This window comes from Neolamprologus brichardi, chromosome 22 (assembly GCF_056152115.1).
Source record: "Neolamprologus brichardi isolate AB-2024 chromosome 22, ASM5615211v1, whole genome shotgun sequence".
NCBI lineage: Eukaryota > Metazoa > Chordata > Actinopteri > Cichliformes > Cichlidae > Neolamprologus > Neolamprologus brichardi.
The window spans coordinates 27,678,638-27,705,820 of NC_142124.1; the positions used below are offsets into that span (position 1 = coordinate 27,678,638).

Genomic DNA, 27,183 nt, shown 5'->3' on the forward strand with positions numbered 1-27,183 from the left:
GCTTGATAGATGTATCATAGAGGTTCTTCTTGACTCATATTCCTGCTTTTGTAATTTCATCTTTATGCTGGTAAGACACCTTAACTTTACACTCTGTCTCATCTCACACTAATCTGTACTGAACCTCCAGTCATTTAGTTTCCCAAATGTATTTTTCTCTCACTACATGTGTGTGTGTGTGTGTGTGTGTGTGTGTATATATATATATATATATATATATATATATATATATATATATATATATATATATATATATATATATGTATGTATGTATTAGACGTGATATATAAGACATGATATTTTAGGTTATTCATCAGCAATAGAGATAGGCTAATACAACAATGACATAAGTAATTCATGCAAATACACCAACCGACAGACTCTGAAAGTATTTTAAGTTCTGTGTTTTCCTTTCTGTTGGCTGTCATGCTATTTGATTCAACTTTAGGCAACACATCGTGATGTGCTCATAATGTAGCAGCTGGTTTATGCTGGTAAATGCGATCTGTGCAAATACCATAAATAAATGAGGACATTAAACCTTCTATGTTTATCTGATTTTTCTGCCTTCCAGTGCAGTGCTCTTAATATGTTGCAAACTATAAATAATTTTAATTAAAGAGTTATCATTTCTGTTACTGTTTTCTTAAAGGCTTAGTGCTAATTTTCACATTCACTCACATTGTATTTGTTCACAGATTGGAACTCCATCAAGATGTATTTCAAAAGGGGAAAATTCAGAGTGCACATTTCCCCACTACTGAATATCACAGCAATTGTTTTGGTCTCCATCCTTTTATGGAATTTATCTGGATATACCTTCTGTCATCAGGAGTCAAGACTTTGTGCCTGTCACAAATGTCTAACAGACAGTGATCCTTGGTTTAATGACATCATTGGTGAATCTCCTAAACCTTTAATGTCACAGAAACATAAACCCTCGGAGGAAGATTTCAACTGGTGGAAGGTAAATAATGAAAACATATTACAATAAACCTTTGTCCAACTTAAATTTATTTTAACTGCCCATCCCTTGTTTATTTTATGACACCTGTGTTTACTGGTACAGCAAGAGCAGTATAATCAAGTCTGTGCTACCTCCACCCAAAAAACCAACACAAATATTCCTCCGTAGTTTAGCTACGGATTAGATAAGTTTAAAACAAACCTTGTTTTATACTTATCTTTTTTTCTTTTATGTATACTCAACTCTTTATCCTTGCAACCCGTATTTCTAACTGGCTGAAGAATTGTAAAATACAATTACTTATATAGATATCTTTAAAATGACAAAAGAAAAAAAAAGAAGTTTCACCACTCATCTGAGAAGCTTCTTCAGTTCTAAGAGCAACTGGTGGAGAGTCCCAGATTTTAACCCTATTGGAAGTATCCAATTGGAGGGATAATAGGTACTTTGTATCAAACCAGTGATTTATGACCCGCCGTCAAATGATCTATGACAGAAGAAGTAATAAAGGAAGTAATAAAGGTTTACAACAGTCATAATTTTTATGAATATCATAAAATTATATAATAAACAGAGAGAGTCCATTCCTGGAAATGGCTTGCATTACCTGGATTTAATTGACACACAACTGAGTTTAAGATTGAAAATAATGAACAGTGATGGCTCTGATCTGGCCCCTGATGCCCTGGTTGTTGTTATCAATTATCCTTTAAATACCATTTTCGCACAGTGTGAAGTTACTCTGGGTGACAGTAGGGATGGGTATTGTTTAGGTTTTATCCGATACCGGTGCCAAACCGGTACTTTTGAAACGGTGCCGGTGCTCAAACCGGTGCTTAAAGAATGAAGAACACACACTTTGTCCCAAAACCTCTCATGTTTAGCTTTTTGTAAAAAGATAACAATGTTAGCCTTTTCTGCAGCTCTGGGGCATATATGGTATCACTCTTGGCAGGAAGCAGTGCTTAAACAATGGGAAAATACAAACTTTGTCCAAAAACCTCTCATGTTTAGCTGTTTTCCACTTTTTCTTTGGTCATTTTAGCCTTTTTGGCCAGGGTGAAGGGAGTATCTGCCATCAAACAAGAAGACAGCCGCATGTAACTACGACAGTGTTTGCTAGTTCACCTTACATGCATTAATGTAATAACGTGGTTAGCCTACTCAACGTAAATTACACACGAGCAACATTAAGCTACTCACGCAGATAAGAACGCTCTTGCTGCCATCATCATCTGTCATCATTTCTGCTACACTGGCAGGGCTAGGGGCCAGGACTCTCCTCTTCGGGTTCTTGGGGGATGTTGCTAACTCTGGGTCCGATAACAGGCACCACACCCGCAGTAGATGTGCATGGTGTGAGGTCTCGCAGCAAGCTATCAAATACGGTGCATTTCTCGGCTTTTAAAAAAACGCTATGCGTCGCCAGGTGTTTCATCAGATTCGAGGAGTTACCTCCTTTGCACAGTATCACCTTAAAGCACTTGTTGCAGGCTGCTGAGTTTGCATATTTTGCTGTGAAGTACAGCCAGACTTTTGACCGCTTTGCCTTGGGCGTTTTTAATCTGCAGCTCTGCTATAAAAGAACGTACGTACCTGGGCCCGCCTACTATGCTTGTATGACATCTCAGTAAAAAAAAAAAGCACCGAAATAAAGCCCCAAAATGTGCGCTGCTTTTCGGTCTGGTTACTACCGTTTATGTCAGAAGTATTTTTTGCCTGCTAAAAACATTCAATTCAAGACTCATTCCATGCAATTATTAAAAAAAAATGTATAATACAGTATAGGGCAGTATAGGGCTTTGTATCTACCACTCAATTCAATTCAATTCAATTTTATTTATAAAGCGCCAAATCACAACAACAGTCGCCTCAAGGCGCTTTATATTGTAAGGTAGACCCTACAATAATACACTCATTATATTGCACTCCGCTGTGATATAATGAGCTGTCACGGTCACGTAGCTTTCCGTTGCCCTGGAGGTCCACCCATTTGTAGTAGTTAGAGCAACAAAAGATGCCTGGGACAGTTCAGCCATAACTTAAATCTTTTCCTGCTCATACATGCTTGGAACAATCTTGCCACTAAAGTGGACGTGCAACGGGATATCACTGCGTGACTCAAGCGGGTTCATCATAGTTTAAACCCCTTGTTTTGCACAACGTCTGCAGCTAAACACCCCAATAGCTTCTGTAATAGCTTTAGCCCGGTCGGACTGGGCAGATAAGGGTTGCTTAAATACCACATTACAAATTTTCACAATATTACAATACAGTTATAGCAAATGACAAATACCTTGTACAGCCGGTAGACTAACCAGGCAGATAGCGCGCTGAACTCCTTAGCGTGATTATTAAGCGTGGGCTCACAGCCTATATTATCATGCCCAAAACCTTGCGATAATAGCGGTGTAACAAAACTTGTTCTTTGTGACAAGATAAACATGTCTCCTATACAAGATAAACACACCTTTACAATATTGTCCACAGAAATGTACAAGCAAGAACATTTTAACTGCTGGAACCATGTATTAAACTTCTTTATACATAAGCCATTTCTGTGACACTTACACTGTGTCATGAAAATGGTGGAGAACATTTGCCCCGAGAAGAAGCAAGAATTTCTGAGTGTTTGCTTGGCACGCAACACTGTATTCGCTCTAAAGCTCTGTACCACCGACAGTTTCAGCAGTTTCTGCATGACATCCAGGCTGAATATGGTGACGTAATTTATTACAATGATGTGAGGTGGCTAAGTCGGGGGTTTGCACTACAGCGATTTTTCTCTCTTAGAGAGGAAATCAGACAGTTTTTAGATGAGAAGGGACAACCAATGGAAGAACTGTCTGATCCTGTATGGCTGGCAAATCTGGCTTTTTTGGTTGACATCACGAAGTATCTGAATGCGCTGAATGTTAATCTTCAAGGAAAAGACGCAGTGGTGAGCCAACTATACGCTCACATCAAGGCCTTTGGAACCAAACTGTAACTTTTCCAAAGACATTTGTCCCTAACAGAGCCCTGTACCGCACACTTCCCGTCTTTGAAAGAGGTTATTGACAGTTTCCCAGTGGACATTAATGTCCAAATGAAGAGTTACGCAACAGCTATCGCATCTCTTTCTGGAGAATTTAACAAACGCTTTCAGGACTTTGCAGCTATTGAAAAAGACATGCTGCTTTTCTCATCTCCCTTCTCCGTGGACCCTGATGATGCTCCTCCGCAGCTTCAGCTAGAGCTCATTGAGCTGCAGTGTGACGATGAGTGCCGCGGAAAACACCGGCAGTGTTCTCTTGTTGACTTTTATCGGCAGCTAGACAAAGACAGGTTTCCTGAAGTGTGACCTCTTGCTAAGAAAATGCTGAGCTTATTTGGTTCCACATATTTGTGTGAGCAAACATTCTCTGTCATGAACTTAAACAAGAACCGATTGAGATCAAGGATGAGTGACTCCCACTTGCGGGATATTTTACGCGTCTCAACCACTGCCCTCAAACCAGACCTGATTGCTTTACTAAAATCTAGATCTCAGTATCACCCCTCTCATTAGTCCAGGGATGCCCAAATTCTGTAATGGAGAGCTGCTATGCATGTTTTAGTTCTTTCTGGTTTAGCACAGTTGAATCAAATGAAGAGCAGCCCTCCAGGAGAGACTGCATTACTCATTTGTTCCTGAACAGTAAAAAGCATAAAGCACGCTAATACAATCCACAAAAGGAAACGTATTTTGTTAAACTCTTAAGATTTGGTTTTAACTGTTGATGTTATGCTCTTAATTCATAGTTGAGTGTGTTGTGTACATATTGCGTAAATTTACAAATGTGTTTATTTCTTGCGGCAAGTGAACTTCCAGTTGTGTAATCTTCCAGTAGATGTGAAAAACTTTGGCTTCTTCAAAGGTCTTGTGAAAGTCAAGGGCAAAATTCACTTAAAAAAAAAACTTCATTGATAACAGAACACTTTTCATTACTTATAACTCCTGTTTAAATGTTCATTAGGCAAAGATATTGCAAACCCATGGGAATTTAGGGTATTCTATACAGTTTGTTCAATGTTGTCTGACTCTCCAGATATAAATGAAAGGCGGAATTGTGTCTTTAGAGTTGTAAATGCTTGCCTGAGTGTCTTTTATTTAGGTAAATTTCTATTTTAATGTAACTTTGTTATGGAAAAAAAAGTCAAAAGGAACCATTGGCCCCCAGGCATCTTCACTTTATCAGCTAAGGGCAGAGAGCTAGCCTCTGGGGAGGCCCTGGAGAAAGTAACTGTCTCAAAAGTAGCCAGTTCATGAGAAACACCACAGGTTAATATGAAATTTTCTCCCTGCATGGAATGAATTGGCGAGAATTGTGCCCGAATGGGTGGCTGAGCTAGTGGGGACTGAGCTGAGGGCAGCTGAGCAGCTGATTGAACTGTAGGCTGTAGGTCAGCTGCCTGAACTGAAGGCTGTTGGGCAGCTGACTGATCTACACCTTGAGCAGGTGATAAACAGTTCTCAGAATTGTCAGTCTTTACATTAGCAGTAGGGATGGGTACCGGTATCCGGTGCCATGATGGCACTGGTTCTGACATCGGTCTGGTAGCAACCAGACCGAAAAGCAGTGCACATTAGTGATGTTCGATTCGTGAACGAATCGTTCAATACTCGAGAATCACTTTACTGACTCGTGAATCATGATTCACAAGCCCAACTGACTCACTGACTCATCCCTGTTGTTGTTAGCAAACTAATTCCATTAGTAGAAATATATCTAGCTTATAATTAAAATTGTGTGGGGGGAAAACAACAGCCAGTTTCTTAACAAAAGCATTTCTGCTCTGAACTGGAAGAAAAAACCCTGAGTAGAAGCTCACATCAAGAAAATAGCTCCTCGGTTCACAGTAGCATCGCTCTGCTAACATGCTAACAACACATTTGAGCTACTCACCCCCTCCCTTCCTGTGCTGAATTGTAAGCATAAGCGAATCACTCAGGACTCGCTCACCCCCTCCCTCCTGTGCTGAATCATAGAGCGAGCGAACGAATCACTCACTCACTCACTCAAATTCAAATTCAAATTCAAATTCAAATTTTTATTTGTCACATACACAGTCATACACAGTACGATATGCAGTGAAATGCTTGGACAACTGCTCGTGACCTAAAGAAAATAGAAAAGGCTATGAATAAGATAGGAAATAAATAAATATGAAAATAAAAAAGGGTAAATTTAACCAGGAAGGAATAAAATAAAATATAAAAAATTAAGTTAAGAATGAGATAACTGTACAACACAAATTAGAATGAAGGGTAAATTTAACTGGGAAAGAATAAGATAAAATATATAAATTAAAGTTGAAAATAAGATAACTGTACAACAAAATACAAAGTATAGACATATATAAGAATGTAAGAGAAATATAAATATATATACACACAATAACAGCAACTGTACAAATATTAACTGGAAATGAGGAATATAATGTCCAGTGTTGTGCAATCCACATTATAGTGTCTTGTGCAGTGCAAATATGCTTAAAGTGGTTTAAGTGATGAAGTGCAAAACAATGTCCAGAATGTCCAGTGTGTGTGTAAGAACTATATGTGTGAGTCAGTACTGTGTGGTGGTGTGATTGAGGGACCGTATCGCCTGCGGGAAGAAGCTCCTCCTCAGTCTCTCTGTGTTGGTCTTCAGGGAGCGGAATCGCTTTCCTGACCTCAACAGAGAGAACAGTCCGTTGTTGGGATGGCTGAGGTCCTTCACGATCTTCCTGGCCTTGGTCCAGCACCGCCTGCTGTAGATTGAGTGCTGGTCAGGGAGCTCTGAGCGGATGGTGCGCTCAGCTGAACGCACAACCCTCTGTAGAGCTCGTCTGTCCTGCATGGTGCTGTTCCCGAACCAGGTTAAGATGTTTCCCGTCAGAATGCTCTCTATGGTGCAGGAGTAAAAGTTCCTGAGCACCTTGGGGGGCAGTCGGAAGTCTCTCAAGCGTCTGAGGTGGTAGAGACGCTGACAGGCCTTTTTCACCACGGTGTTGATGTGACAGGACCATGACAGGTCCTGCGTGATGTGAACTCCGAGGTATTTGAAGCTGTCCACTCTCTCCACTGGGCACTCGTTGATGACGGGGGTCTGGTAGTTCCTCTCCTGCTTAGTGCTGAAGTCCACTATCAACTCCTTTGTCTTACTGACGTTTAGAAGGAGGTTGTTCCTCTGGCACCAGTTCTCCAGATTCCTAATCTCCTTCAGTTAGGGCGTCTCGTTGTTGTCAGAGATCAGGCCCACCACGACGGTGTCGTCAGCAAACTTGATGATGGTGGTGGAGCTGGTAGTGGCCACACAGTCATATGTGTACAAGGAGTACAGCAGGGGGCTCAGAACACACCCCTGGGGGGCTCCAGTGCTGAGAGTGGTGTAGGCTGAGACATGTCCGCCCATCCTTACTGCCTGTGGTCTGCCAGTTAGGAAGTTGGAGATCCACTGACACATAGATGAGCTGAGTCCCAGATGCTCCAGCTTGGTGGTGAGTGTGGAGGGAATTATGGTATTAAATGCAGAGCTGTAGTCTATGAAGAGCATTTTAACATAATTCCCCCTTCTAGTGTCCAAGTGAGTAAGTGATGTGTGGAGGAGATGAGAGATGGCATCGTCTGTGGAACGATTTGGACGGTAAGCGAACTATAGTGGGTCCAGTGTGTCTGGTAGTGAAGAAATGATGAAGTCTCTGACCAGGCGTTCAAAGCACTTCATCACTACTGAGGTGAGGGCTACAGGGCGATAGTCATTGAGAGAAGCAGGGTGTGGTTTCTTTGGGACAGGAACAATGATGGACTCTTTGAAGCATGTGGGGATCACCGACTGAGATAAAGAGATGTTGAATATCTCAGTGAACACAGGAGCTAGCTGGTATGCGCAGTCTCTGAGGATACGACCTGGGATGCCGTCTGGTCCTGCTGCTTTCCTGGTGTTCACTCTCTTGAAGGCTCTCCTTACTTCATGCTCGGAGATGACGAGCACATTTCCGGTGCTGGCAGTATCTTCCTGTCTGCAGCCGTTAGCGCCGCTAACGTCCTTAGCTGCAGCCTCGAAGCGAGCATAGAAAGTGTTCAGCTCATCTGCCAGAGTCACGGCCGTGTTCGTCATACTGGTTGTTGGTGCTTTATAATCCGTTATTGTCCTCACTCACCCCCTCCCTCCTGGCTCACAGCTTTTTCTTCTTCTTGGTTGGCAACCAATGTTAAGGGTCAAAGGAGCTTGCAAAGAAAAGCGTCTGGACTTCTTTAAGTTACTTGAAGACGTTTCACCTCTCATCCGAGAGGCTTCTTCAGTTCTAAGGTCAAATGGTGGAGAGTCCCAGATATAAGCCTGGTGGGAGTGTCCCCCCACTGAGGGACAAAGGACCCCCTGATGATCCTCTAATCGCCTGAGCCAAGGTGTGGAACTGGGTGTGGGTCCCAATCAGCCAGAGTTTCGGGTGAGTTCATTGTGAAACCTGGCCCCACCTTATCATGCGAATTCCTGAGGTCAGATGGCCCAGGGTGTGAGTGGGCCTTAAGGCGTCTGGGAAGGGATCTCAAAACTGGATTATAGATGGCAGAGAGTTGGTGTCGTAAACCACCGCCTCTGTTCAAAGATGGTCGCTCACAGTGGACATAGATGGCTTCTTTCACTCCTCTTTCAAACCATCTGTCCTCTCTGTCCAAAATGTGAACATTGGCATCCTCGAAAGAGTGTCCTTTATCCTTAAGATGCAGATGGACAGCTGAATCTTGTCCTGTGGAGGTGGCTCTTCTGTGTTGTGCCATGCGCTTGTGAAGTGGCTGTTTGGTCTCTCCAATGTAGAGGTCTGGGCATTCCTCGCTGCACTGTACAGCATACACCACATTGTTAAGTCTGTGTTTTGGCGTTTTGTCTTTCGGGTGAACCAGTTTTTGTCTGAGTGTGTTGCTGGGTCTGAAGTACACCGGGATGTCATGCTTGGAGAAAACCCTCCTGAGTTTCTCTGATACACCGGCTACATAGGGGATGACAATGTTGTTGCGTCTGTCCTTCTTATCCTCCCTCGCTGGTGTCTGATCTTCTTTTCTGTGCCTCTTTGCTGACTTTAAGAATGCCCATTTAGGATAGCCGCATGTTTTGAGTGCTTCCTTTACATGTGTGTGTTCCTTCTTTTTCCCTTCAGGCTTAGAGGGAACATGTTCTGCCCGGTGGTGTAGGGTCCTAATTACTCCAAGTTTGTGTTCCAGAGGGTGGTGGGAGTCAAACAGGAGGTACTGGTCCGTGTGTGTGGGCTTCCGGTAAACTTCGATGTTGAGGTTGCCATTCTCTTCAATGTGCACAGCGCAGTCCAGGAAAGGCAAACAGTCATCCTTTGTGTCTTCCCTGGTGAACTTGATGTTTTTGTCCACAGCGTTGATGTGCGCAGTGAAGGATTCCACTTCTTGTGTCTTGATTTTGACCCAGGTGTCGTCTACATATCTGTACCAGTGGCTGGGTACTCTTCCTTTGAAAGAGCCAAGAGCCTTCCTTTCCACTTCCTCCATGTAAAGGTTGGCTACAATAGGTGACACGGGGGAGCCCATGGCACAGCCATGTTTTTGTCTGTAATAGCCTTCGTTGTATTTGAAATATGTAGTGGTGAGGCAGAGGTCTAACAGTGTGCAAATCTGATCGGGTGTGAAGTTGGTCTTGAGTGAAGTTTGAGTGAAAATGTACATTTTTTTGCACTCTCTGGTCAACTAACTCAGTGAATCAAATGACTCAAAAAACCCGATTCACTTTGCTGAGTGACTCATTAAAACTTGATACAGTAAAAAGAATCAAATTTACCATCACTAGCGCACATTCCGGTGCTTTATTTCGGTGCTTTTTTCCCTGAGATGTCATACACTTTCAATTCCAGCCAATCATTTTACCTTTGCAAGCGTAGTAGGCGGGCCCAGGTACGTACGTTCTTTTAGAGCAGAGCTACAGATTAAAAACGCCCAAGGCGAAGCGTTCAAAAGTCTGGCTGTACTTCACAGCAAAAGATTCACCCTGGCCAAAAAAGCTAAAATGACCAAAGAAAAGTGGGAAACAGCTAAACATGAGAGGTTTTTAGACAAAGTTGTTTTTTTTTATTTTTCCCCATTGATTAAGCACTGCTTCCAGCCAAGAGTGATACCATATATGCCCTATAGCTGCTGAAAAGACTAACATTGTTGTCTTTTTACAAAAAAACAGCGCTTTGGGGTTCTTAGGGACTAGTAAAACGCTATACAAATACAGGCCATTTAAAGGGGAGATGCAGGGAGACTCGAGAAAACCACACAGAACACACGCTACTATGAGCGACCATCTTTGAACAGAGGCGGTGGCTCATGACACCAACTGTCTACCATCTATAATCCAGTTTTGAGATCCCTTCCCAGACACCTTAACGCCCACTCAGGAAATCACATGATAGGGTGGGGTTAGGTTTCACAATGAGCACACCCGAAACCTTGGCTGATTGTGACCTACACCCGTTTTCACACCTTGGCTCATGTGATTAGGTAGAGGATCAATAGGGGGTCCATGTCCCTCTTGGGGGACACTCCCACGGGGCTTAAATCTGGGACTCTCCACCATTTAACCCTAGAAATGAAGAAGCTTCTCGGATGAGAAGTGAAATGTTTTCAAGCAACTCAAAGAAATCAAAGACGCTTTTCCCCCCCAAGCTCCTTAGACTACGATGACCTGGATGATTGAGAACCTTCACAGACATATCTTAATAATTAATAACACAAATGTGCATACGTTTGATCCTTGAAGACACTTAGAAATAGATGCTGGTGCTATCCATCAAATAACTGAAATTGAATCAAACTGAATTGATTTTATGATTTTTTTTAGTGTTTTTGTGACAAAAGTCAGAAAGTTCGTATATTGTATGATTGGAATACTTAGAATCAGAACACTTTATTAATCCCTAAGGGAATTACACTATTGCGCACAGTTGCTCCAAGACAATGCAGATATTTTGTCATTAGCAGGGATAATGTTAAAGACTAAATGTGTTTTGAACAAGAGATGTGATCTGAGGTTGCAAAACTTTATTCTTTTTTCTCAGCCCTTACAGGGGGAAAAACAAAACTTCACTGTCTACAATAAAACACTAGAACGTGTGTTTCAGACAATAACACCCTTTGCAGATGTTGAAGAACCTCGCCCTGATCGCTGCAGGAGATGTGCAGTGGTGGGGAATTCTGGAAATTTGAGAGGATCTCAGTATGGACCCCTGATTGATTTCCATGATATTGTGATAAGGTAATAATAATTTAACTGCATTTGTCCCGATTTGTGATTGAGGTGTGAGACAAACAACTACTGGTCCAAGTGCGTCAAAACAATGATTTTATTAAACACATGTGTGGAAAGATACACAGCTCGATACAACATCACATGTATAGGTTATCATTAACGACAGTTCAACAAGTTTCCGTGTTTAACAGCATTTTTCCCTATATGGTTGTCTGGCTCCTCCAGATGCTTCCTGTAGATCCCAGATCACTAGTTGCCAAGCAGAGACAAAGCAAGATGTCTTTCACCTTTTCCCTAGAAATTATACTTCATGTCTATGTGTATGTAAGCATGTTAGGCATTCATTCACAGCATTCAAGTAATTTCATCAATATATCAGTTCAGACATAACGCTGAACGACATTTTTAACCTTCATTAGACTGTATGCTTAACTCTATCATGAGCACAAATGCAATGTGTGTTAATAACATGATTGAAACTGTATATTTAATACATGGAATAAATGTTTAATCAAATGTCATTGCTCAAAGCTTAATAAAAGATAGAAAAGAATCAACATAATATAAAATGATATAAAATGATATAATTCCCACACATTATAACCATCATTACACAAAAACAAAACACTAAAGCTAATTTCAACAGCACTGTTCACTGACAAAACCTGAAAAGCCTAGATTCATGTCACAAAAAAGTTTTGTTATGTTTTGTTATACATATAATGAGATGTTACAATGTGTCTAAAATGCTAAATATGTAAACTTATATATCCTTCTGTACTATTTAGAGTCAACCGTGGGAGAACCAAAGGTTTTGAAAGAGATGTTGGAACTAAAACAACTCATCATGTCATGTATCCAGAAAGTGCTACTAGATTGGACAACACCACTCATCTTTTGTTTTTTCCATTCAAAACACGTGACTTTTTGTGGCTTCTGAAGTCATTAATTCCAGGGTAGGCCAAACATGGCTTCTGTCTTCACTTTAATTATATTTCAATTTCTTTTAAAACTTATGTTGCTAGAAACTGTACTACAACTGTACTGGAATGGCATTATGAAATTTCAGATTTTAATAGCTTTTGTCACGTAAAGGAATGTTATTTTTCTGTCACTATGTTATTATTCACATGCGCGGTCATTATTTCATCATTACTTCATTAGACTGCATCACTTATCATCAGGTTATCACCCATAGTATCATGTATCATTTATCATTCAGTATATTTGCCAGAGCACGCAGAATAACACATTCTAGATGCAATACTTTATCATGCATAGCACCAGCATAGTGGTGGGTCCACAGTAAGTCAGATGAGGACGCTGAACTTTCATTAGCCTGGACCTATAATCTTACACAACTGCACACTCGTCTTACACAATTGTTATGTTCCCAGACGCTGATGATGGGAAACATCTGGTTTCAAGTCTGGGAAAGGGTTGTTGTTGTTCTGATAAGATGACTCCCAGGAATTGTTCTGACGTCATAAAGGCTATAAAGCTTCCTGTATCGGGCCGAAAGGGGAAGTCCGGCTTCCCACACTGTATAATAATAAATAAATAATATATCACTTTTTGGGCACTCCCTAGGACTCTTTCTGCGCTTACTTTTCCTTCCAAATCAAAAAGAACCTTACACTTTGCTACACAGTCTTAGCTAAGTGTAAGTAAAGGTGCAATCCAGGTTCGTCTGTTTGAACAAGCAAATTAAACAAGGTTCAAAATTTAGTTAAACCTTAAAGGTCTCAGATCAATGGTGCATATTTTGTTTGGCATTGAAATTACATATTTAAATTTTCTTTCCTGGCCCTTAAACTCATTTACATGGTGGCCCCGACAGCCCAAACGGACTGCAACTTAAGAAAACACCAGCAATGAGAAAAACGCTGCAAAAGCAAACAAAACACAACGGAAATATGACCCCGCTGTGTCTGATATGTCAGACGGTGAATGGGTGTTCTCCAGCGCGCAGCGCTGGCTCTCTGTCTAGTGGGTTGCCCCTGTATCACGGGTCACCTGGCCAGAGCAGGTGCCCGCTCAGTGAGCTGACACCTCCCATCTGTCCGTTAGTGTCTCATCAGGCCCACTCTGCTGGCCCCCTGTCTATAGACACCGCGGAGTGGTTGCTATGCCCTAGTGGTGAACCTTGGGTTGCCACTTGGGCCCTCAGTGGCCTGAGCCACCAGCACCTCCCCTGTCGTGTATGGTCCAGGTCATCTGCTCTACTCCTGGGACAGGCCCTGGGCCTCATCCTACCTCGGCCATCCTCTGAGTGGCCGAGCTGCTGTGACAGGCTCTCTCTCTCCCTGGCTCTGTGTCACTGCCTAGTGCCAGGCAGGGATCTGTTGTGACTTGACCTCTCCAGCTGGTGGCTCCGCCGTTCCCTTCTGGGGCGTTATCCACATATCGCGGGCTTCTGTCAAAGCGTTAGCCAGCTGCTGTGCTCGAGTGGCTTGGTAGGCTGTGTTGCCCCGGCGTTTTGCCCGCGTTCGCTGGCTTACACGCCAGTCGCACTTCGATGCGGCGAGTGCCTTCTCCAGCCTAGTGTAGCCTGTTCTCTCTGGCGTTTTGCCCACAGTGCGCGGTTCACGCGGCCAGCAGGGCTCCTGTCGTTCCTCGATTGGGATGGCTTCTCGGCTCTGACCGCAGGTTAAGCCGTCGCCACTGCTGCTGCTACTGCTGCTGCTGCTACTGCTTCTGCTGCAGCTGCAGGCTGTGTTTCCCTGGCGTATTGCCTGCGCTTTGCTGGTTTACACGCCAGCTGGACCTCGCTGTGTCTGATGCTCAGCCAGCAAGTGAGTGTTCTCCAGCCTGCAGCGCCAGGCTCTCTGCATGCGGTTCACCCATTACAAGTTAGCCTGGCCTCGCTGTGTCTGATAAGCCAGCCAGCGAGTGTGTTGTGTTCCAGCCTGCGGTGCTGGCTCTACTCGAGTGTCTCGTCCTCGAGTTCACTCTTGTGGCTCCCCTGTCTATGGATAGCGCTCGGCAGCCACTTAGCCCTGGGGCGACCTGCAGGTTGGATCCCTGGCTTGGCCCTCCTGCCCAGTGGCTGCACTGCAGCCCGCCAGTCGGTCCCCGCTGTGTCTGATACATCAGCCAGCGGGTGAGTGTTCCCCAGGCTGTGGCGCTGGCTCCCTGTCTGGCGTTGCCCGCTTCTTGCAGGCACCCAGTCGGGTCTCCTCTCAGTGGCTCGATGAGCTACGCTTCCTCTCCTCTCTCTGCTCCTGGGATTCCAGGTTCGGGCCCTGGGCTCCAGCTGGGGATCCTTGGGGAGCATATGCGTGGGCTCGTCCTAACCGACTGCCTGTGCTTCTGGCCTTTAGTCGCTCCAACTGCATGCCACGGGTTGAGCTTGTCAGACCTTGCTGTGTCTGACATTTTGGCCAGTGAGTGAGAGGTCCCCAGCCTGCGATGCTGACTCCCGGTTGGTACTTTGCCTGTGTGTCATGGACTTACATGGCCAGCACGGGGACGCCCAGTAGCTGAGACTTTGTGTCTGACCTCAAGTGTCTCATTGCGAGTTCACTCTTGAGGCTCCACTGTCTGCGGACATGCATGTGGTGACGGTGCTGGTGGTAGACCGTCGGGTCGTCGCCTTGCTCAGCCCTCCACTTACGCAGGCTAGGCTGCCAGACCCCCCCTCCCTGTCTGTCAACAGCTTGGGGTGGCTTCAGCTTTGAGGATGGATGGGTCACAACCCAAGCTTCACCTGTGCTTGCTGGCTGTGTTCACCTGGTGTGTTGCCCGCTTCGCTGGTGTACACGCCAGTCGGACCTCGCTGTGGCGAGTGAGAGTTCTCCAGCTGTAGTGCCAACTCTCTGTCGGGCATTGCCATATGCGACCAGCGGGCTGTTACTTGGCGGCTCGGTGTGCTGCGTTCCCTGGCTATCTGCCTCGCGGTTCCCGGGCTGACCTTGAGTGGCCGATCACTTGCGGTCCTGCGTCCTGCATGACCAGTTCAGGCCAGTCTGGCATCTGCAGACTGCTGTCTCCACCCCCTGGCTCGGCCTTCGCATTGCGAAGCCCTGATCAGGGTGATGTCTCTATTGGTGCGTTGCCACTGACTCCCGGCACCTTCACTCTCGGCGGTGCATTGTCTCCTCGCGGAGTGTCTTACAGAGTTACCCCGTACATATGGAATATGTAACGGTGTGGAGAGATAGTCTCGATATGCTAGAGAACGTACGGTTACAGTGTAACCTTGGTTCTCTTAGTGAGAGACTATCTCTCCACCGTGAGGCCACTCGGAGACGCGTTCCAATCAAACTATCACCGGTGTCACGTCCACACAGCTGTTTTATACGTAAGCTGTGGGGCGTAGCCGGGCGTGCCGGAGTGTCTTAAATAAATATCCACACGCCACGACCAAGGGGGGTGGTCTCTCACTAAGAGAACCAAGGTTACACAGTAACCGTACGTTCTTCATCGATTCTTCTACCAGGCTCATCTTACTTCATTTTTTCTGCATACAAAAATGCCTTGATTTCCTGAGGGTCATGAATTGAACATCTTGCATTGTCCCATTGTATGTGTGGTCAAGCCTTTGACAGAATGTTAGCTTCAAACCATGTTTCCCTAAAACAGGCACTGCATCTCCCCATTAAATCTGCTCTCTAGTTGCCGTTGGGACCATTGGGAGTAATTTAACTTACAGCTAAAGCAGTAATACTATTACTTTTAGCTGCATATCCACTTTCTTTAACAATTTTCAAATTTTTTAGTGAGCTAATAAACAGGAAATATTAAAACACAATTTTGAGACACCCCACTCCCCAAGAGCTGTTTGATATTAAAATATATTCCTATGATATATTCTGGTTTTTCACACAGCTAGCAGCAACTCTTTTTTTTTTTACATGGAAAAAAGGTAAATAAATTGTTTTATCAACAACTGATACTTGATCTTATTGTGATTCTTAAGTCTTAGGTAATTATTAGCATTTGTTTGTTAAACAATAATTTTTTAAACAAATTCAACAATATATTTTCTTTTCAACAGGGAAAAAGGTGCTCCAAACTCTGACAAGATAGCTAACAAAGATTTGGTGAGTATTTTACGTTTACCTTAACAAAACTGGCAAATGTTGATACCCAAGAAGTCCAATAATAACTTTACGCTACCATTAATTCAGGCATGCATGCTTACATAGACACACGCAGTCACTGTCCCCCATTTAGAAAGACAGAGGCGTCAGACGCTCTACAAACCAATCCTGACATCAACGTCGTCATTTTGAATAAATTTAATTTTTTAAAATAAGAATTATGTATGCTCCCACTAAAAATCAAGAATGCTGGATACTGTTTGTCGCCAATTTGGACAGCCCAGCGGGTGCTCCCAATGCCTTTGGAGTAGGTGAAGCCAGAGGCTAGATATGCTTCATCACATTTTCCAGTAATGCTTCCCCCCCCCGGCAATGGTTCTCCCCACCCTCAACCTTTACTTTGTTGAAGTATTTGTTGTTTACTCTGTTCTGCAATGAGTATTGTTATTGTTTTCCACAGTTGCTCATACTTGACAATTATGTGCTCAGAAGGTCATGCATGTCACTGAACAAAGCCATGCCACTAATAGTGGCTTCTTTTAGCCACAGTGGTATTTTGTATATTAGTATATTGTGCATATACTTCATAAAAGAACAATTAATAAAACTCAGATTTAAAGATTTGTCTGATTCACAACAGGTGTCGATCCTTCATCCAGCTTTCATGAAATATGTTCATGATGTCTGGCTGAGAAAGAAGGCTGCTTATCCATCCACTGGTTTTCTTGCTGTGGTTCTCAGCTTATTAATGTGTGATGAGGTATGTTCACCTTACACAATCTACTTCTACATCATGCATCTGACTGACACTCATGTAATGTAAATTATGAAAGTATATTTATGGTTAGTACTTAAAGTGCACCTTTGATTGTGTAGTTTTTAACACTTTGGACTGGCAAGTGAAAAGTTGCTGGTTTGATTCCAACTGGAGAAACATATTGTCGTTTGGGGTTGTGTCTGAAAGGGCATCCAACATAAGTTCTTCCCATTCAAACGTACAGAGCTACCCACTTGTGTCAAATAGGCAGCCAAAAATAATTTTATGCAACTCTCAGATAGCACTGTATACAAATGCCAAACTTACAAACTGATCTAACACCAAGTAAAGACAGGACCAATGTTGGAGTCAAGGAGACTCAACTAATACATTGCACTTATAAATGAAGTGCCTTGAGGCGACTTTTGTTGTGATTTGGCGCTATATAAATAAAATTGAATTGAATTGAATAAATGCAGTGTACTCATGGCCATGTAGGGCAGAATAGTGTGACGTGACCATTTGAACAGAACGTATCATAAACATATTACATTTGAACACATTCTAACGACACTTTATTTTGCTTTCTTCCCTGGAATATTTACCTATCTAGTTGGAACCCTAGCTTAAACCCTAGGTCAAAATAAGGCTGTAAATGTGAGAATCAGATGCTCTTGTAAAATAGAATTTATATTTTATCTTAGGTAATACAGTTATTATTTGATTATAACTTTCCTTCCAATTTTATGTTATCCCTTCGCCTGTGTTTTCATGTTGACAGACTCACAGTACCTGTACTGCAGCAAGCCACTAGAGGGCAATTGTGGTATTTTAGGCTTCATATTTGTGAGGCTGTTAAACTATCCAGCACTGTCATATGCAGTGTTGTAGTTTATGGAGTTTATGGAGAAAGCACTTCTGAATATATTTCAAGCATGAAAAATGGTACTCTTGAAGCTCCTTAAGTGAAAGGTTGATGCAGCTTTAATGAAGAATGCTCTTGTAAATATGTATTCATATTGCCAACTTATAGAAATACTGTTTCTATACTGCTGTAACTGCTATGAAGCTGTAACTTTCACGAAATAATATATTCTGATGTGCCAGCAAAGCATGCCGTCATATGTATTAATATCTTTATATTTTGTAGAGTTCAAGTTCAACTTGTGATAGGAATACTGTCCACAGTATACTGGTGCATTTACAATCTGAGTCGATTAGAGATGATGCCAGTGGCAGTGATAAAACAAAAAGGAGGATGGGGATTATTTAATACTAACAGTTTCGTCAGTGGATCTCGGGATGTTAAAAGAGCTGTGGATGTCAGCTAATTTTTCATGGAGTTACAAACATGTTCACTCAGCTGGTGAACCTAAGAAATGTGTATTTAACAAACCAATAAGTAAAAAATGAGTTATCATTTATATAATATTTTAACATATTCTAATACTTTTCAAAGCAATGCAAAAATGTTGCATCTAGCTTTTGCCTGATTAATTCAGGGCTTGCTAGAAAAAACCCCCCCATAAAACTTAAATTTGACTGCAAGGAATTTTGGAAGAACGTCTAGGGAACAAACCAAAAATGATCTTTTCATTAGCTAGCAGGTGCTATGCATAGTCTTGCCATCAGATAACACGATGCTGCACGCATACATACGAAAAACAACATATGTCTGCAGCCTGTGTCTGGATGTTTGTTAATCAGTTACTTGAAAAAAGTAATTAGTGACTAATTACTGATTATGTCTCCAAAAAGTAATCCAATTACTTTACTGATTACTTATTTTCAAAAGTAATTAGTTACTTACTTACTTTTTGAAAACATGATACACAACATGAATACATAATAAAGCAATAGACCTTTCAGCCCAATTCTATTTTTTATGCATAATCCATCATATAAAATTGAATCAAATGGAAAGCCTCTTTTTAAGAATTGTTTTATTAGTTTTAATCTTTTAATTTTATGCACACTGCATTAAGCAAAAGTGAAATTATATACAACTGTCTTTGACTTAAAGAAATTGTTTAACATTTAAACCTACTTTCTGCATATTACAGCATATAAAATAAAATAATGTTTTGTGTTTACATGCTTTCAAATGGATGCAAGTAAAACACAGCAAAAAATAAATAAATAAAATCAAAGATTCAGCAGCACAGAGTCCTGTCACTCTTAAATCACCTGTTTAGCAGGAGTGGGGCGGGTGGAGGTTTCTCTGTGAATTTAATATTCCTGTGGCAGCGTGCTAGGTGCTTGCTCAGATTCTAGGTTTAATTTTTCGCTGAAGAAAGAAGTTTTCTTCCCACGCAGAGTGTACAGCGGACACTAATGTTTTTGTCACTTTTTACAGAATAAAACTTAAAGTAATGTAAGTATTCCACACTTTAAACGCTACAAGGTCATAGTCTCTCCCACACTCCATATGATCTATTGTTGATCTACACACGTCTATTGCTGCCACGGACGTCGCACATGCTTACGTCATTGTCATGAGACACTTTCACAAACAAAATCATGACAGTTTAGTAACGCAGTAACGCAGCGTGCTTACAGGAAAGTAACAGTAATTTAATTACATTTTTGTAATAGTAATCCCTTACGTTACTCATTACTTGAAAAAAGTAGTTGGATAACGCAATACTGCCCATCTCTGTTGTTAATGCAACATAGATTGGAAGTGGAGATAAGGGGTGTGATGATGTGAGAGGATGATAGCAAATCAGAGGGGTTAAAGAACATTTGTAACCTTCCTCTTCTTTATGTCAGACTAAAGACATAGATCAACAAAAAATTTTTTTGTAATCATCAGAAAGCACAAAACACTTGTCTAAACCAGTTTTTCATGAACTTTTTGAATTATTAGTAATATTCATCTGCAATAGAATTGAATGCAGTTTTTTATTAAACGGCGGGCACCAATCAAGTAAATTTTCAGTGCGAAGTCAGATAGTCAAACACTGTGTCATAGATATAATGACCAGTGTCAGTCAGCTACCACTGTACTTCAAAAACGCTTTTAACTACAGACCGGCCCACCAGGTATTAAAGCCATAAAGCCTTTGAATGAAAACAAACACTGTTGTGACAGTTATATACACTGTCCTGTTGGTATATGTATGATTTCTATACATTTGACATCAGATAAAAACTTTAGTTGTAAGATTCAGATAATTATTTAATAAAAGCTAGACATTTTAAATGAGAATACAAAAGAAAAGTATTTCTTTGTGCCCCCCCCCCCCCCCCCCCCCCCCCCCCCCCCCTTTCCCTCTTAATGCCCTACCTGCCCCCCTGGCAAAACTTTGCTGGACCCACCCCGGCACAATTACCAGCTGTCAGCTACTTAGAAAAGGATCCTGGTGTTATTTGTCTCTTAGAAACAGTTCATAACTTCCCATCAACTCATTCATGCCACCTTAAAGATTAACCGGTTTCATCTTCATGTTTCCTTCTCACCACATATCCAAACCGATATCATGACCAGCTGCTTTTACGGCTGTGGCTCCAGCAAACATCAGCTGATACTAAGTAATATTAAATAAATTCTAACAACAGCTTATCACGCTGCTGTTTAGCGCGACATCGCTGGTTTCCTCTTTCTGGCGCAAAGTGGGAGATAAACAAACAAGAGAGACAGGACTTGCGTCAGAAAAGCCTATCAGCTGATCATTGATCAGTTTCATGATTGAAGTAGCTACAGGAGAGGGAGGGGGAGAGAATGAGAGAAGAAGAAGCAGCTGACAGAGTAAAGACAGAGTAACTCCAGCTTTGTGTCTTTTTCCATTCTAGCTGAAATCCGGGACAAACTGCGTTCCTTTTCAGCTCAATGCGAAACGTTTTCTCTGAATACGAGACGATTCAGTTTTTTACGGGACGGTTGGTAACTCTACTAACTAACCTTATGAACAAAATAAACTTCACTATCAGCCCAGCAGTATAGAAACTCCATCATGCTAGCTAGTACGCAGTACCAGTTATTGTAACTACCTGTAAAAAGTCAGCAAAACGAAAATAAACTCCACCTAAACTTGGTTTATATCTGACCCAGATAGACTGCAGGTCATAACTTCTTACCTGAAGTTCAGTTCACTTGACACTCGGACCCTCATCCACCTGCTGGCCTCTGTGGAAACTCCACCATAGCCACCACCAACCAACAACTTACACATCGGCCAGCATCTGGCCAATCCACCACCTTTCATTGTTTATACCATTACAAAAAAAAAAATCATCGGCCCATAAAAACGAAAAATCACCATCGGCCCACCAGGCAAATGCCCGGTATGCCCGATGGCTAGTCCAGCTATGCCTCAAGGCGCTTTTTCTGGAAAGAACTCAGAAATGTGAGTGTAGGAAGTGTATTTTCATTGATATGCGACAGCCCAGTTTCTGGTAGGAATCAAGCAGATGCTGAACTCCTTCCTTGTATGTAGGAGACTTGTGGATGCCCACAAAGTTTTCGCAGAGCCACTTGAATGCCTCCCAAGCTTCAAACTCTGCTGTTGAGAGTTTTTTTGAAGCCTTCATTCTGCAAAACTGACTTGATCTGCGCACTTACAAATATCCCTTGCTTCATTTTTGCAGCACTTATGTTTGGAAACTTTTCAGCAAGGTACTGAAAATGTAGTGAGTTCGCTTTGCCCGTGGCTTTGACAAGATTCTTCATTAAGCTTCTTGATATGGAGAGGTGGCAAAAATATTTTATGCGGTTCAACCAGAGGCAGAAACTTGACATAGGCATCTAGTGGCTGCCAGTTACGCTTGACACAGTAGATTGACTGTCCACAGGCCCAGGAAACAGCAGTATTTGGTGATTCGCATTCCCAAAAGCTTGCATTCCCATCAACATACCAGTCACCTACAGATCACTACTGGTGAGTTTTATATGCAACTGTCTCAAGCAGTGTCTTCATGTTGTCATAGGACTCCTTTAGGTGAACAGAATGGGCAATCGGCACACTTGGTCTGGCATTTCCATTATGGAGTAGGACTGCCTTCAAGCTTTTTTGTGAAGAATCATTGCAGAGATGACATTCAGCTCTTGTGTCTTGGAACATGCTCTTGTGACAAACTGCTGAAGAGTCCGTTGACGTCATGACAATACCACAGTGAGTCATCAGCAGTGAAGAATTCTGTCAAGTTATGACTTTGACCTCTTTACAGTAACATCCTTGGCAAGCAAATGCTTCAGCTTAAGCCTCAAAGGCAAGAAGTTCTGCTATGTCTTTTGACAGATTTAGATCATGAACGAGAGTCTTTGGTCTCTGGTTCTAAATAGTTATCAGGCACTTAATAAAGATCTGATGACTCTGGATTGTTACCAGATGCACCATGACTGTGTTCCTCGTAACGTTCTACAGAATCTAATGCATCTTACAAGAACAGGCAATTAGTTATCATGAGAAACAGGCCTTATTGTGGAACCCAGGCTAGGATATAAAGTTTTGTGCTTATTTTTGGCTGAGAATCCTGTTGTATTCACGCGACAAAAATAGCCACCGTTGAGATGATCTTGTGGTTCCCACCACACCATCAGGATTGCAAATGCCATTGCTGCCTTTCACAGATTTAGCTAGTAACACAGTCCATTGGAACAACTGTTGCAGATAACATGTGGAGCCCAAGTTTATCCTGGTCACCCAGTGGACAGCCAGAGTACAATTTGCATATCTTCTTAAGGTCTGTTGTAATTGGGTGACATTGTGCTTTTATCGTGAATAAACCAGACAAGTAACAGAAACTGTCTGGATGAGTAAAGCAATTTCTAGGCATGGTAACAACTTAAATCAATCGCAAGTAATGCTGTCTATAACATAAAACACAGGGAACTGTCATAAAATCTGGTAAAAAGCTTAGGCTAATTATACCAACTATCATGCAATATTTAACTAGTTTCATCACAAAAAACTGTACCTACTAGGGAAAAACTAAACACAGATTTGAAATGAGCATGAAAAACACTACAAAACCCACATAAACATATTTCTGATGATTTTGACCTGGAATACCGCTCCCTGGCTGAAGAAGCAGATTGCATCCTGCTGGCTTCCTGCACGTTCGGAGTGCACGGCCTGGCTCCGAACCCACCGGCAACAGCCCCACCGGAGTGGACGGGCTGGCACTGACGGCAGGAACTGCTACACTGCGGCACCATGGGAAAAAACTTTGTTTCTACCGTCAGCGTTTTTGGCGTCATGCTTCTCTGTTGTATGTTAATTGCCCCTTGGGGATAACTAAAGTCTTTCTGATTCTGATTCTGAGAGCGCGTCGCTGCCTGCCACCCAGCACTTTTTACGGCTCAAGGAAACGGGACTGCCACGGTGCCATAGCAGCCGCGGTCACTGATGATATTGAAAGGCTGCTCTTCATTGAAGACGCATGCTCCGGGCGCTGTTTTCTGGTGGAATCTGACTCCCAGAAGAACGTAATCCCGCCCACCACCGCGGACAGTTTAGAGGCAGGACACGGACCCCAGCGGATTGCAGATAACGGTTCTCCTATTGCAACTTATGGGGAAAAGTTAGTGACTGCTAGTTTCCACGGTCGGGAATTCGAGTGGAACTTTGTTGTTGATGCCAGCTCAGTGCCTATCTTAGGCGCTGATTTTCTTGCTCACGGGCTGTTAGTTGATTTTGCTCACAGACGTTTGATTGACGCTCTGTCATTCTTTTCGCTGGCATGTTTTACCCGGGCCGCTAACCCCCTCATCTGGGCCAATTTGGTAGCCCCCGGGGACGTGTTTCAGCGTTTGCTGTGTTTCGGTCACTGTCAACTCCTAATTTCTGCAGCGCGGCAGCGAAACAAGGGGTTGAGCATTATATCCCATGGTTGGTTCCAGTGTTTGCGCACGTGCGTCGCCTCGACCCTGCGAAGCTGTCTGTTGCCCGGGAGGAGTTCGCGGCCATGGAGTGCCTGGGCATTGTGCAGCATTCGAACAGTGCCTGGGCCTCTCCCCTTCACATGGTGCCCAAGTCGGACAAGCGGTGGTGACCGTGCGGGGATTTTCGACGTTTAAATAACGTTACGGAGAACGACCGTTACCCGATTCCCCACATCCAGGATTTTTCCACCCATCTCGCTGGGACCTCAATTTTTTCCAAAATCGATTTGGTGCAGGGGTCAGTAATACCAAGTGCTGGTACGCGCTGAGGATGTTCCTAAAACCGCCGTCATCACTCCCTTTGGCTTGTTGGAGTTCCTGCGCATGCCATTTGGGTTGAAAGGTGCCACACAGACGTTTCAGTGCCTGATTGACTCTGTTTTGTTAGGCTGCCTTTCGTTTTCGTCTACCTGGATGATATATTGGTGGCCAGCAGGTCGGTGGGCCAGCACCAGGTTTTCCAGCATTTGGCGGCACATGGCCTGATCATCAACCCGTCCAAGTGCCAGTTTGGTTTGCTGGTCCTGGATTTCCTGGGGCTGGCCCACCCGTCCCCATCAGCGGAGATCGCATTGACCATCAACCCGTTGGATGTAGCGTTGGGCGCCGTGTTGGAACAGCGGGTCTCCAGCATCTGGCAGCCCCTTGCCTTTTTCAGTCACACGCTCCGAGATGCTGAGCGTAAGTACAGTGTTTTCGACAGAAAGTTGTTGGCTCTCCATCTCGCAACACAACATTTTTGATTTTTCCTCAAGGGTTGCAGTTTTACCACGTACATTGACCATAAGCCTCTGACCTTCACCATGTCCAAGGTTTCTGATCCTTGGAGCACGCGCCAGCAGTGTCAGTTGGCGGCCATATCGGAGTTTACTACGCGTACGACTGTCTGTCCCACGCGCTGGCCTCTCCAATTTATGTCGGTGACGACTACGCCGCCATTGGATTTCGGGGGACAGGACAGGAAGCTCCACTGATGCCGGCCCGGGCCCTAGGGTTAATGCCAGACAGTTGGATTCTGACCCTTCCTCGGAGATTGCTCCGCACCCCCGGTCCTGGACTAGTGGACATTTTCTTTGGGTTTTTGCGGGGGGGTTGGGGGGTTGGGGGGGGGGGGGGGCATGTGTGGCGACCCACTAGAGGGCTTGACTCCCACCCAAGCTTGGAGGAGATGTTCTGTTGTGTTTGGGTGCGATATCCTCAGTTGATGTGGGGAGGTGAATAAAGTTGTAGTGGAAAACTAGAGCTCCTGTGTTGTGTGTCCCATGCCTCCATTATGCCTTTGTTTGGTTTGTTTGGCTTTTTTAAAAAATTTTAGAAAATAGTAGTTTACTGTTCCAGAACTAGGTTCAACATTTTTGTCAGTGCTTTGACATACATATTTACATGTTTCTTTGAATTGTAACTCCATAAAAAAAAAAAAGGTTCATAAAGAAAATTTCAATTACATTGGGGGGTTTTTTATGCCTAAAGAGGAATAATAAAAAAAACTCTGGAAAGTTTTTTTTTCCATGACTGAGGTTTTTATAATTCATGCATGAAAGGGCTAAGAGTGCAATTTGTGGCAACATTTATTTAAGTTCAATACTAAAGACTTAATGACTGTAAAAACTTTGTTTCTTTAGGTTAATGTCTTTGGGTTTGGAGCAGACAGCGAGGGAAACTGGAGCCATTACTTTGAAATCCTTAAAAACAAACGGTTAAAAACAGGAGGCCACCCAGGAGAAGAAGAATATAAAATGATTGTTAAATTACACATGAAGAAGAAAATAGTTTTTTTTAAAGGATGGTAATTTCCTTTACTTTTTCATTTTTCTCCTCATCATTTTCAAGTCATCGTCAGTGATAACCATAACTCCTTAAGAATATATAAATTTAGTTCTAAAAAAAAAAATCAGTGACCAGCAAAACCAAACAGCAAAAAACACAATTACTGAAACTGACATGCATGGTTTGGGATTGTTAGTAATGAAGACTCAGACCTCAAGAGATAAACATTGTTAATAGAATCATCTGTTAATCCAGTGGTTCCCAAACTTTTATTGGCAGATATAGACAAAATACTGTTACTGTTAATCTTACTATGTTGAGTTTTTATACGCTTACATATACACACCCTTTCTAAATGGACTTACTGTCCCTCCATTTAGAAAGGCAGAGGCGTCATGGTGTAATTATTTCACATGTAGTTGTTTTTTTTTCCTGTGTAATAATATTCAGCATTGCTATCAATACATTTTTCAAAAAATGCCTCTCTGTGAAAAATGGGTTCAAGAACATAAACAGCTGTGGGATACTGTTTGTCCGTAATTTGAACCGTGGCAACAAATTGTGGTTCAGACTGAGATTATTTGTATCCCACTGTAACTTTACTGTATAAAGAGCTAACAACTGGGCCCCACACTTTGGGAACCTCTGTGTTAATCTATGACAATTATTAAGCACTATGTAGCAGAGATGGCAATCGCAAGTTATACCTGACCAAAACAAAAACCAAACCAAAGTTTTGGGATTCGAGTCTTGAGACCTTGTCATGAATTGCTGTGTGAGGCAGGTAGGATTGGACCCAAAATTCTGTTTATTGCAATAACCCTGAGTGAGTATGCACTTATCATTTTAAATGCTGTTGTACATCAATAAAGCAAAGGCCATATGAGATCATTCATAACAATTTACTAAGTGTTAGAGAGACTAGTCAGTTTTTATCTAACAATAGAATATCAGTTTCCTCCATTAGACTCTTGAGACTTGACTTGGACTTGAAAAAAAATTGCTGGTGAATATTTCTGCTATGTAGTATGTCTACATTTTGTCTCCAAAATAAAATGAATACAAAATGCAATGCTTCTTTCAGTTTGTCACTTTTCACTCCATTACCTGATTAGACGTTGAAGACTTGATGAATGGGTACAGTGCCATTTAGTATCAATCATGAATTCATGCCATTCACATTAAACTCCTGTAACTTGTTCATTATCAAGAAACTATGTATAGATGTTTGTTGCTAAAAAGTTATTGAATATATTCTACACTCATACTGGATGCTCCCATCCAAACAGAAGGTTTGGAGATTTTCTACAACACTTCACAATCAGATTTATAATAATGAATGGATTATGTCATGGTGGCTATGTCCAACCTTTGCATGTATAAATATCTGCAGAAGACATGGTGCGGCGATGGTAGGAAGCTGAAGTACTTTGATACAGTCCAGATCAAAAGTGTAAGACTACTTGAAAAATGGTAAAAATGAATAAATAAATAAATCC

The 27,183-nt window shown here is 42.5% G+C and overlaps 1 protein-coding gene across 1 annotated transcript; it reads left to right on the top strand.

Annotated features, from left to right (window-relative positions):
* Positions 1 to 25,859, top strand: LOC102796663 (CMP-N-acetylneuraminate-beta-galactosamide-alpha-2,3-sialyltransferase 1-like). Its single transcript, XM_087835026.1, has 7 exons — positions 1 to 70; positions 699 to 967; positions 11,039 to 11,235; positions 12,018 to 12,185; positions 16,229 to 16,274; positions 16,915 to 17,034; positions 25,540 to 25,859. The coding sequence occupies exons 2-7, from the start codon at positions 716 to 718 to the stop codon at positions 25,705 to 25,707; spliced, it is 951 nt and encodes a 316-aa protein (XP_087691152.1). The 5' UTR covers positions 1 to 70; positions 699 to 715; the 3' UTR covers positions 25,708 to 25,859.
* The last annotated feature ends 1,324 nt before the right edge of the window (positions 25,860 to 27,183 follow it).